The sequence below is a fragment of the Heptranchias perlo genome, chromosome 4 (assembly GCF_035084215.1).
Source record: "Heptranchias perlo isolate sHepPer1 chromosome 4, sHepPer1.hap1, whole genome shotgun sequence".
Lineage (NCBI taxonomy): Eukaryota > Metazoa > Chordata > Chondrichthyes > Hexanchiformes > Hexanchidae > Heptranchias > Heptranchias perlo.
The window spans coordinates 80,347,980-80,360,811 of record NC_090328.1 but is presented as its reverse complement, the minus strand read 5'-3'; the positions used below and the strand labels follow the sequence as shown (position 1 = coordinate 80,360,811).

The 12,832-nt window shown below is 41.5% G+C and overlaps 1 protein-coding gene across 2 annotated transcripts in view; it reads left to right on the top strand.

Moving 5' to 3' along the window:
- LOC137321059 (SHC-transforming protein 3-like) overlaps positions 1–12,832 on the top strand; it is a 224,389-nt gene that overhangs the window by 179,611 nt on the left and 31,946 nt on the right. For both annotated transcript variants that reach the window (XM_067983223.1, XM_067983222.1), the window contains one exon: positions 10,320–10,494. In XM_067983223.1, the coding sequence (XP_067839324.1) occupies positions 10,320–10,494 (175 nt within the window). The remainder of the gene's footprint in view (positions 1–10,319; positions 10,495–12,832) is intronic.

Here is a 12,832-nt window from a genome sequence, read left to right as displayed (position 1 = left end):
TTTCATCACCTTTGGCATCAAAAGCCAGCAATGAGATAGGGCCATATGGTTGCTGGCTTCCCCGAGGTCCAGAGTGTAATAAAAGCGCTCATGTTGCTTTGCAGGTTCTATGGAACACCCTTCAATTATCTCAATAGGAGGGGCTTCCATTCCCTTAATATACAGATTGTGTGTGACAATATGCAGAGAAACCTCCATGACAACACCTGATATTTTGGAAATTGTCACGATACCTTCATTCTTCGAAATACGGCTCACCCTACTCTCTTTAGAGAAGAAAATCACACTAGCAGATGACTTCTGGCTTCTAAAGTCTACCTCCTGCTCCCATGAATAATGACCCCGTCGAACAGCAGCAGAGGAGCACTACAACGAGGCACATGCCTCTACAAGATTGGTCATTGAGTGGACCGTCAGGGTCTTAAAGGCACATGTTTGCTGCTAGGACAGATCGGGAGGGCCTCTGCAGTAGTCTGCAGATCATGTGTCATGAAAAGTTATAGCCTGCTGTACCCTTCACGACATTGGCATTGCTGGTTCCATTCGATCCAGAACTATATGGTGGAGAGCATCATGAAGACCTGCACTCAGAAGAATCTTCAGCGACTGTTATAAGTGTCATTAGAGCACATCTCATCAATGAAATCTTCTCTTCTGTGTAATACAGTCTACCTTTGATACCACTCACTTACCTCCTTCTTCCCCACTTTACAATGAAGGGACAGTCCCTCAATCCACTACCCATCCTACAACATGACAACACATGTTGCACTGCAGCAACTCGCCAAGGCTTCTTCGACAGCACCTCCCAAACCCGCAACCTCTACCACCTAGAAGGACAAGGGCAGCAGGCACATGGGAACAACACCACCTGCACGTTCCCCTCCAAGTCACACACCATCCCGACTTGGAAATATATTGCCGTTCCTTCATCGTCGCTGGGTCAAAATCCTGGAACTCCCTACCTAACAGCACTGTGGGAGAACCTTCACCACACGGACTGCAGCGGTTCAAAAAGGCTGCTTACCACCACCTTCTCAAGGGCAATTAGGGATGGGCAATAAATGCTGGCCTCGCCAGCGACGCCCACATACCATGAACGAATAAAAAAAAACATCAGCTGTCTTTGCCCCTACATGAGTGTGCTAATAAACATCATCTAACTGAATAAGTCAGCACCAAATAAGTGCGCTCTTTCCTGTATGACTCTAGTCTACATAAATAACAAAGCGTGATGTCAGTGCACATTCTATTTTAATACAATGAAGTCCAAAGAGTACACAAGTCAACCTACTCTTTCCTAACACTGCGTTTCCCCTGTGTGCCTGCAAGTACCTTTCTATCACCTATTTTAGTACTTTTCCTAGGTGCAACCTAAGGGCCAGTATTACAAGAGGTGGTTTGCAGTATTGACTGATCAGTGGCCACTTCTTAGCTGGGGATCTGCTGCAGATTTCCATGAAGCTGCCACTTGCTCCTTTGGTCCCTGCAACAAAGACAAAGCTTCCATGATGTTGCTGCAACGGACAGCTGTAGATTTCAGTGTCACACCTATCAGTGGCTGGAGATTGACCGCAAAACCTGCGCATAGGTATGATATTTCTCGAAGATCCTTCTTTTCAGACAAGCACCCATGAGTTATGAGTCCCACAACTCCAAAGCCATTGGGCTTCTCCTCAGCCTCCACTGGGAGGTGACACATCCTCATCCACTCCTCTGGCTCCCTCGTGGTCTGTTGGGATTCCAGGTGCCAATGTAGGTCAGCTAGGATGTGTGTGATGGGTGAGCAGGGTTTTGGATGAGCTGAGGTTTATGGACGATGGGCAGCTGGCCAGGAAAACATTGGAATGGTCAAGTTTGGAGGTGCAAAAGGCATTATTGCGGTTTCAGCACTAGATGGGTTGAGGTAGGAGCAGAGTCGGATGAAGTTACTGAGTTGGAAGTAGGCGGCCTTTATGATGGATAGGATATGGGGTCAGAAGCTCAGCTCAGAGTCGAACAGGTTCCCTGTTTTCTCTCTCCCAAGGAGGGAGAGAGACAACAGGGAACTACAGGCCAGTTAGCCTGACACCAGTCATCAGGAAAATGCTGGAATCCATTATTAAGGAAGTGGTAATAGGGTATTTAGAAAATCATAATATGATTAGGCAGAGTCAACATGGTTTTATGAAAGGAGAATCATGTTTGACAAACCTATTAGAGTTTTTTGAGGATGTAACTAGCAGGGTAGATAAAGGGGAACCAGTAGATGTAGTATATTTGGATTTTCAAAAGGCATTCGATAAGGTGCCACATAAAAGGTTGTTACACAAGATAAGGGCTCATGGGGTCGGGGTAACACATCAGCATGGATAGAAGATTGGTTAACAGACAGAAAATTGATCAGGGATAAACGGGTCATTTTCAGGTTGGCAGGCTGTAAGTAGTGGGGTGCCGCAAGGATCGTTGCTTGGGCCTCAGCTATTTACAATCTACATTAATGATTTAGATGAAGGGACCAAGTGTAATGTATTCAAGTTTGCTGACGATACAAAGCTAGGTGGGAAAGTAAGCTGTGAGGAGGACACAAAGAGTCTGCAAAGAGATATAGACAGGTTAAGTGAGTGGGCAAGAAGGTGGCAGATGGAGTATAATGTGGGGAAATGTGCGGTTATTCACTTTGGTAGGAAGAATAGAAAAACAGAATATTTTTTAAATGGTGAGAAACTATTAAATGTTGGTGTTCAGAGAGACTTGGGTGTCCTCGTACAAGAAACACAAGAAGTTAGCATGCAGATACAGCAAGCAATTAGGAAAGCAAATGGAATGTTGGCCTTTATTGCAAGGGGGTTGGAGTACAAAAGTAAGGAAGTCTTACGACAATTATACAGGGCTTTGGTGAGACCTCACCTGGAGTACTGTGTACAGTTACGGTCTCCTTATCTAAGGAAGGATATTCTTGCTTTAGAGGCAGTGCAGTGAAGGTTCACTAGATTACTTCCTGGGATGAGTGGGTTCTCCTGGAGTTTAGAAGAATGAGAGTTGATTTAATTGAAATATATAAGATTATGAGGGGACTTGACAGGGTAGTTGCTGAGAGGTTGTTTCCATGGCTGGTGAGTCTAGAACTAGGGGGCATAGTCGCAGTATAAGGGGGCGGCCATTTAAGACTGAGATGAGGAGGAATTTCTTCACTCAGAGGGTTGTGAATCTTTGGAATTCTCTACCCCAGAGGGCTGTGGATGCCGATTCATGAAATATATTCAAGGCTGAGATGGATAGATTTCTGGACTCTAGGGGAATCAAGTGATATGGGGATTGGGCAGGAAAGTGGAATTGAGGTCGAGGATCAGCCATGATCTGATTGAATGGCAGAGTAGGCTCGAGGGGCCATGTGGCCTACTCCTGCTGCTATTTCTTGTGTTATTATGTTTTTATGAATAGGATGGTACGGTTATGAATGGTTTAGTTCAACCTGAAATAGTGGCCAGGAAGGTGGATGGAATCTATAGAAATAATACAGAGTGTGTGGTGGGGGCCAAAGATGATGGCTTCGGTCTTCCCAATGTTTAGCTGGAGGAAGCAAGGCTCATCCAAGACTGAAAAAGACCATTTGTGCCATTTCCATTTGTTGTTTGCCAGTCTTCTGCTGGAATTATGGCAGTAGACCAGGAAGACCCCCACAAAATTTTAGGGTTATTATATTTAAAACTGTATTAAAATGTTTGTATTCTTTTCTAAAATTAACTTTTTTTGTTATTTCTGCACATTAATTCAATGAAGCTGTGAGCTCAACATTTAAATTTGACCTCAATATTATTAAATATCTGGTGGATTGATCTGAATTGCTTGTAATGGATAAGAATTTCAATTTAAGAAACATATTTTAGACTCAAACAATCATTTGCATTTATGTAGCGCCTTTGACATAGAAAAAAATCTTAAGGTGTAAACAGACAAAAATTGATATTGAGTCAAAGATGGAGATATTAGGAAGGGTAATTAAAGGTTTGATCAAAGAGGTAGGTTTTAAGGAAGGCCTTAAAGAAGGAGAGAGAGGCGGAGAGGTATAGAGAGGGAATTTCAGAGCGTAGGGCCTAGACAGGTAAAAGCATGGCTGCCAATGGTGGGGTGAAGGGAATGGAGGATGTACAAGAGGCCAGCGTTGGAGGAATGCAGAGATCTTGTAGGGCTGGAGGATGTTACAGAGATAGAGAGGGGCAAAGCTATGAAGAGATTTGAACACGAGGATGAGAATTTTAAATTGTAGGCGTTGGGGGACTGGGAGCCAATGTAGGTCAGCGAGCAGAGAGGCGATGGCTGAACAGTGCAAGTTCAGATATAGGCAGCAGAGTTTTGGATGAGCTGAAGTTTACCGGCTGGAGGATGGGAGGCCGGCCAAGAGAACATTGGAATAGTTGAGTCTGGAGGTGACAAAGGCGTAGATGTCGATTTCGGCAGCAGGTGGGCTGAGGCAGGGGTGGAGGCGGGTAATGTTTTGGAGGTGGAAGTAGGTCTTTGTGACACTGCACTTCATTATTATGTTGGCATTATATTTGGAACAAAAAATTTGTCAGAGTGATTGTACTGTATCATCTAACCCAAACCATGGTTTGATTTACCAAGCTCCATAAGTTGCAAGCTGTGATCTTGACCTACATTTTTAAAAAATAAAAACTGCTGAGGTTTGGGAAGATTTGAACCTTTAAAGGAAAGTAGCAATTCTGAGGAGATAATTAAGTTTTATTTCACTTACAAGAACATTGTGTGGGCTTAGAAAGGTAATGTCAACATCAGTTCTTCTTTTAAAAACTCAATTGCAAAGAATCATGATTAATTTGCTCAATCAGTTACCGTGACATCAGTAGAAATTATTGGATTGAACTTTTCAGTAATACGGCTTAAAATGGAGGCAATAATGGATAAGCATCAAGCTCTTCTTCTGTCATACTTTATCTTTCCACTATTGTCTCTTTGCCACTGCCCGTGTTTGGATTTCTGGGATAATAAGTGAATAATAATACAAATGCAACACAGTTGATATCTGCAGAATTGTTGCTGTGGCTAGATATGTAGCATTGCAGAAATTAACCTGACAACTTTTCTATTTAAAGAAGCATCTCTGCATGTCTTTTACTTTGCTGTATATTTCCATTTTGGTATTTCTTTAAAATCTCTTTAATGAACAGAAAATAGTAACAACATTAATGATTTTTTTTGTATTTTGAGGAAATTGTGAGCTGTATAATTCATTCAGGAATTCCTGTTAATTCAATTCCATGCGGGATCCAGAATTGAACAAATCTTGACCCAAGTTTTGTTCCTGTAATATTATTGAAATAATTATTTACAATAATACTTAATTAGGTGCAAGAATAGAAAGATACCTGTTAACTCCTTCATCATCATTAAGGTGCAATTTGCTACAGTTTGCATTCCATTCTGCATAGCTGTCAGCTTGGTATCTTTCTGAAATATGAAAATAAAGAATTTGCATTTATATAGCTCCTTTCATGTCTAAAAATGGTTCACAGCCAATGAATTACTTTTGAAGTAAAGTCATTGTTATTCTGTAGGCAAATGTGGCAGCCAATTTTGTGCACAGCAAGGTCCCATGAACAGCAAATGGGATAATTGACCAGTCAATCAGTTTTGGTGGTTTTGATTGAAAGATGAATCGCCCATCAGAAGAATTCCCTGCTCTTCTTTAAAAAGTGCTCTATGATCTTTTATGTCCACTTGAACAGGCAGATGGGTCTCAGTTTAACATCTCATCTGAAAGATGGCAGCTCTGATAATACAGCACTCTCTCACTAGTTCACTAAAGTGTCAGCCTTTATTATATGCAGAATTTCTGAAGAGGGATTTGAACCTATGACCTTTTGACTCCAAGATGAGATGCTATCAACAAAGCCAAGCTGACACTAGACAATGTTCCAACTTTGAGCCTTGCTTTCCAGGAGCACATTTTAGAAATTCAGGCATGTGAGGCGCATGATTTTGCAATCATTTAAATTAAATTTCTAATGTGTGCATCTGGCAGATGAGGATCCCTGCTGGGAGCTTGGAGTCAGAAAATTATCCCTATAATGACATATTTAATTTTCAATGGCCTTGAAGTTATCCTTAACAGATGAACCTTGAGTAAATTTATATTTTTTTAATGTGGAGTAGCACAACACCAAGGGCTTCTGAATTCATTTTTCCTGTCATGGATCTCACATCTGTTGGAAGTAAATAGAAATCAGTGCTAGTAGGTTTTTAATCCCCTGAATAAGTTCTATAATAGGCTATTTAAGCAGTGTAAATATCAGTTTTTATGCAATAAAGGGAGTGACCTCTGGATCAGTGGCAGTATTCCTGCCTCTGAGTCAGAGGGGTTGGGTTTGAGCCCTACTCTAGACAGCCCCAGCAAGAGGAGACTGGAATGCTGAATCTCAATGTTGGTCTGATGTCCAGCAGGGGTTACATGGGTTGGGTGCAGCTACCCCCCCATCGTAAGGGTAGGTAGGGCTCTTTAGCCTTGGTTGCAGCCCACCTAGTAGAAGGTACTCCGAAGGTAAAAGCCGTGAGGAAGGCAATGCCAAATCACCTCAGCTACTCCTCCCTAGTAAGTGACTCAAGAATCTTATGTAAGACTTGAGTTAAGTCTATGGACAGATGTGAAGAAGGCTGTGGTTCACTGCTGGATTTCTAACGTGGAAAGAGGGAAAAAGACCAGAAAAAATCTACTTTGGAGACAATAATCAGCACCATTAATTGACTAGATACAGCAGCGACAAATTGTCATAATTCGCTTATAGGGGAAACCCTAAGAAGCCACATTTAAACTATCAGGTATGATTGCTGTGTTCAGGTCCCACCGCACCTGGGAGGATATCTGGAAGGAAAATACCAAGATACAGAACCAAAGCATTGATACATTTCATAGCATAACAAATAGGGACATCCAAAGATGTAATACTTGTCAGCCATTTATGAACATATGGAACAATAGAGAAAATCATTACTGACAATGTTAAATTATTGTGATATGTTTGTACCACTTATATTAATACACATATAGTTATACAAAGCATGCTGCATGCTCATTTTTAAAAAGGTAAAAATTAAAGCATATCATTGTTCCTCTTTCCAGGATAATTAACCTTTAATAATCCTAAGCAATACAGGACAGATGATGGCACTCAATAGAAGAAAGACTTCACCCCCCCCATATGAATAATCTGCTATGACTATCATTAGCACAGAATCTATTGAGGGATTGGCGGAAGGAGAAGTTGTGCCGCTTAATTTCACTATAGTAACATACAATAGGTATACTTTGCTTGTAAAATTGATCGGTCAAATAGAATGGCTACACCTTCACTGTACATAGCATGTAATTACAATGTCACAGAGAAGTGGCTAACAATGAAGTCACGCTCATACTGTGCTTATTTTTCTGGTTATAGAAATGTGAGGACCTGATGGGGACCCGTCTCCGGAAGGGCAGAAACCCGTCGCTCTGCACCATTATCATGTGGCAATTAGATTATGAGAAACCGGAGGCACTGTAGCCTGAGGCATAGGTCATAGATGATGAAAGTGATGGAGGAATACCAGGCATATGCTGCATGGAAGTTCTGTATGTTTGGGGCCCACTTCCAGTTTTTGACCTCTTGGAACCACCTTTCAAAAGGAGATTTCTGTATAAACACAAATATATGGACAGATGGCTGCATGGAGTTCAATATAATGTGGAGGAGTCCACCACCTGGCTCTTTCTACTGCAAAGAAGCAGAGGTCTGTAATGTACTCTGTTTTTGAGTCATTAGCACTCTCAGTGTCACTTGCACTGGACAGCACCTTGACCTGCAAGGCAAGCTCTCAGGAAGCTCACCAGTAATGCTGCTGTGGCCTTACAGATCACTATTTCTGAGGCAATACAGCTGGCTTTACCTCTCGTAGCATCTGACTCCTCATCTCCTGTGAACAGCACAACAATGCTGAGTTGTTGGAGTGAGTGTGTTGGGGGCGTGCAGCATTCAAACACTGTGCAGAGCACCACTTCAGTGGCCAATATTGGGAAAAACCAGAGGAGATCTCTGAGTTAGGACAAACAACTGCCTCTTCCAATATAAGGAATCAGTTGGGAGTCAAACATGAAGTAGTGCATGCTGCACTTCTATACAAAGAATCGTGATAAACACCTTAAGTGAAATGGTATTCTAACACCTTATTTGCATACGCTGTAGTAAATGTGACATCATAGGCAGGGTTGGTGCACCAATGCACCTTACATGAATTAAACATTGGTTGGATGCTAAATAAGAAAGCAGGAAAAGGTTCAGACATGCGATGCAACTATTCAGGGCACAGCAAAAATGCTGCAGCCATCAGGAAGCATGGTGAGGAGAATGAACATTCATTTATGGTTTTCTTCCATGAACTATATACTTCCAGGAACACTGTAAGCAGGGTGTGGAACCAAGTTCAGATACCAGACTATATTTAAAAGTATGATAACTATGGAAAGTTTAAATGTAATGGGGAAGGAGTATAGTATGTTACTAACAATAGCAACTGCTGCTTCTCAGTTGCGTTATACTATACAAAGCGTAAAATTCAATGAGCAAAGAAATCATTGATCAAGGTTAATGAATATACCTCCAGCTGCTCACCTTCATCACCTTCATCATCTGTGTCCTGCTCCAGCAATGGTTCCTGACCAATGGAATGCCTCTCACCACTATGTTGTGCACCATGCAGTTGACCGCATGATTTTTCCAATACATTTGAGTGGATATTGTAATGTGCCTCCTGAACAATCAGCAAGTATTGGTCCAAAAGCTCCTGAATTACGGTCTTTGATCTATGTATGCCTCGTTGTACCAATTATTTGGCTCAGTTCCTCGGTGGAGACATGAGCCACTGTAGCACAGTATGACCCTTGTCTACGAGAAGTTGTCCTTCCATCTTGCTGCCTCTACTGAAAAGAAAAAAAAACGATTGCTGCAAAATGAAGCTGTTGTGTTAACTGTCAGGGAATCACGCATTGACCTGTGTGATCTGCTGCCTGTGGTCACAAACCATCTGTATGTTGAGGCAGAAGTTGATGTAAGTAGCTGGATTGTGACTGAGGACTCAAATGGCTATGTGGCTGCAATCAATAGCTCTCTGTTCCCTCACAAAGCCAGACTTGACGTAAAAAGAACCGCCTTGCTCTGCTGATGTTGCTCCAGGGACATGTGGATATAGGTGGAAATATGACAGGATAGAAAAAGAATTAAGGTGGGGGGGAATCTGATAGTACTAGCAAAAAATATAAACTGCTAAGAAAGATTAGAGAGCAAAGAAACAACAAAAAAGGATTAGTTGTATTAAGTGAAAAAACAAAATGTACGTCAGAACCAAGAAGAAGCTGAACCCTCTTATAAAATCACTCAGCTAGCTATGAACTGCTGTACTGGCAACTTTTATTCAGAGAGATTCTTGCACAGGTTGTTTGATACACTAAATATTGGGATTTAGCACAATGTGCCGGAGGCCCGAAGCACGTCCAAATTGGGCATCGGTCCTCATCAGCATATTTATGGTGAGCTGCGGATACCAAATAAGGCGCCCTGAGGGAGCTCGCCCGTTTGAAGAGGACCAATTTAGGCTGGTTGTCTTCACCAGCAGCGGCCCTCATGTAGGTCCTGGGAGGGGAGGAGAATGAGAGGGGGCGAATGCGGGCTGGCGGCAGCACACAATAGTGCTGTAGCGCAGGAGGACCATTCCTGCTCCCCCCAATTGCACATAAAGGTAAGTTAAAAAAAATACTTACCTTTTTGGTGGCGAACTCTAGTGGTCTCTTTAAAGACTGCTGGTTAGACTGCATTAGGAACTCAAAATCGACCCCATTCAAGGTGCGTAACGCTGGCTTTAGGTGGCCACCATGCATGCCTGAATATTGAGTCGGACATATTTCAGGCACCCATGGGGACCAAAACATAGCCCCACAGAATTGAACCTTTTTGCCCCATTTCTCATCCGAGAAACGGTCGCATCGAGGTCCGATTTCTATCCCGGTGAATGCAATATACCCAGTTGATGTCCATCAACAAAAAAAAATCATTGTCCAGGGACTAATGTAACATACCAATTTCCAAAGGGCATTTAATGTCAGGACTCAGTATTCTGAAGAATATTGTATGCACAGTATATAACAGTATGCACGTTCAAAGAATATAATTTCCAGAAAATACAGGGAAACATATGCAATATAAAACTTTAAATCACATAATAAGGTGTTTATTTTATTGCATTTGTCCTCTGTTCTATGAAGTTCACAACAGCCATTTTCCAATTTCATACAGAATGCCAAATTTAGAACAATCACCTTGGGCTGGAGAAGATGAAGAGGTAACAGAACATCCCTATTATAACAGTACTCCGGGGAAAATCCCTCCTCCTGGAGGGTTTATTGATGTCCGACTTAGGGAAGTGCATCAGCTAGGATTGAGTCAGAATCTGCCTGCACACGCTAACCAGGTTGGTAAATTTTGTGTGAGTCATATTTCTCAATGTATTCTTTTTAGCTTGAATATTTTTAAAGTGATACTCGATCATTGAAATCAGATCCTAGGAATAGGACTATAGGCTTAGTAACAATTTTCATTGTGCTGGGATTGGTCCAAGTAGCTACAGTGCATTCAATTCTAATATAGCATTTAAAACAGCAAATAAGAAAGCAAGAAAAGCTATACATGGAGCACCTTCATTTTCTAAGACCCTCCCAAAATAAACATTTTTCCTACTGATTAAAGATAGGCTCCCTGAGTTTAAACAGTGGCTTAGTGGGTAAATGCACTGCCCTGCACTGTACTAAACTGCACAGGTCTGATCTCTGTTTTGCGGTGAGTTAGACAGTCTCAACTAGGCTAGCAATAAGGTGCTAAATGTTAGGGTACAGTTCCATAGACTCTCTCTTGTATCTTGTTAAAGTGGCTTTTCTTCATGTATGAACCTAGATGTTAAGTAACTATGGCCATCACATTTGATGCCCACACAATCAAGAGATACTAAATAGCAATCAGGAGCAGGAACTAATTTTTCTCCGCTGTCGCTAAGGTGTGATCAGTCCAATTGTAGCATCCCTACTAATTGTTTTTTTTAGATTTCATCAGCGGGTTCACCTCAGCTTCAGCTAACTTCTGATCACTGAACTGCACTTTATTTTTTCTTGCAACATTACAAAGGTCGAAAGCTAATGAAGGTGTTGTAAGACAATTTGATCTCCATGCAAATGATGGATGCAGAAGTATACCGGTATACTTAATATGGCAGGGACCACCATTATACCACAATTCACAAAAGCATAGGTTGGTATTGAAGAAGGGTGTTAGAGAATGAAAATATGTATTTTATCTGTATCCTTATTTTTAAATTTAAAATAGTAAAATAGGAACCCCCCACTAGAGGAAATAGTTTATCTACCTAATCAAATCTTTTAATCATCTTAAGCACCTCAATTCGATCAGCCATTAATCTTCTATACTTAAGGGAATAAAAGCCTAGAATATGCAACCTGTCCTCTTAATTTAACCCTTTTAGTCCTGGTATCATTCTGGTGAATATGTGTTGTACTCCCTCCAAGGTCAATGTATCCTTTCTGAGGTGCGGTGCCGAGAACTGAACGCAGTACTCAAGATGCGGTCTAACCATCGCTTTATACAACTGTAGCATAACTTCCTCTCCTTTGTATTCCAGGCCCCTTGAGATAAACACCATCATTCCATTGGCCTTTTTAATTATTTTTATACTTGTCCACTAGTTTTTAGTGATTTCTAAACATAAACCCCAAAATCTCTCCACAACTCCTGGATTGTCACCAATTAGAAAATGCTAGTTTTATTGCAGGAATAAAAAAGTCAAAATATACTGAATCGGAGGAGGGGGTTAAGTCACAGTGGCACGCAATTGGGATAGGTGGCCTGCAATTTGGGCAAGGACCTGGTTCTGCTGGGTTTCCAGCCTTTTTTCTGCATTGACAAATTCTACCAGAAGTGGAGGTGGGTACTTCTTGCATCCTCCACATTTCCCCCACTGTGTGGATGTCACCAGAAGAGGTGGGATGGCTAAGGTGGCATCATCCATCAAAAAACTATCAGTTCAGCCTACATTGGCTCCAGCACTAAGTATGGTTGCATGACGCAGCCATACTTTTGGGTCCGAATCAGATCTTGGTGAAAGTTGGGCCGACTACTGCCTTAAATGGATTGAGGCGTTGCATGTTACAGCCAAAAACACTCAAATTCGGGTGGTAATAACTAGCTGCTTTTATTTCCAGACCCTCTAGAATAGCAAAGACAATACAAGAGAGACCTTGGAGTCTAATTGCTACAATGTGCTTACTCCCATCAGGGGGCCATCAAATGTTCAGTTAACAATATGCAAGTACCATACATATCGCTGCAGACTGGCCATTGGAAGTCCCAGCTCTCTGCACTTCTGGCGGCAAGCAAGGCCTCAGGCACTTCGATCTACTGTATGTTTGAATTAATTTAGGACTCTCCATTATTTTGATATCTAGTGGTATCTAGATTATGCTTACAGTAATAGAAAGCCAGTAACTGTATGACTGAATTGAATACGTAAGAAGTTTTCACAATCATTATAAATATTCATCAGAGTCTTGTAAGGTTTGTAGGGTTTATGAACAACGGGTCTCCCCAACACAATGCGCAGTAATACTTTTAAATGATTGGTATTCATAGTAGAATCAGATTTAGGCTTATCAATTAGTATAAAATATTGATATAGAAACCATTCATAGCTGTATAATCTTTTTGCATTTTTATTACCATTGATTGAAAATAAAATGGATACA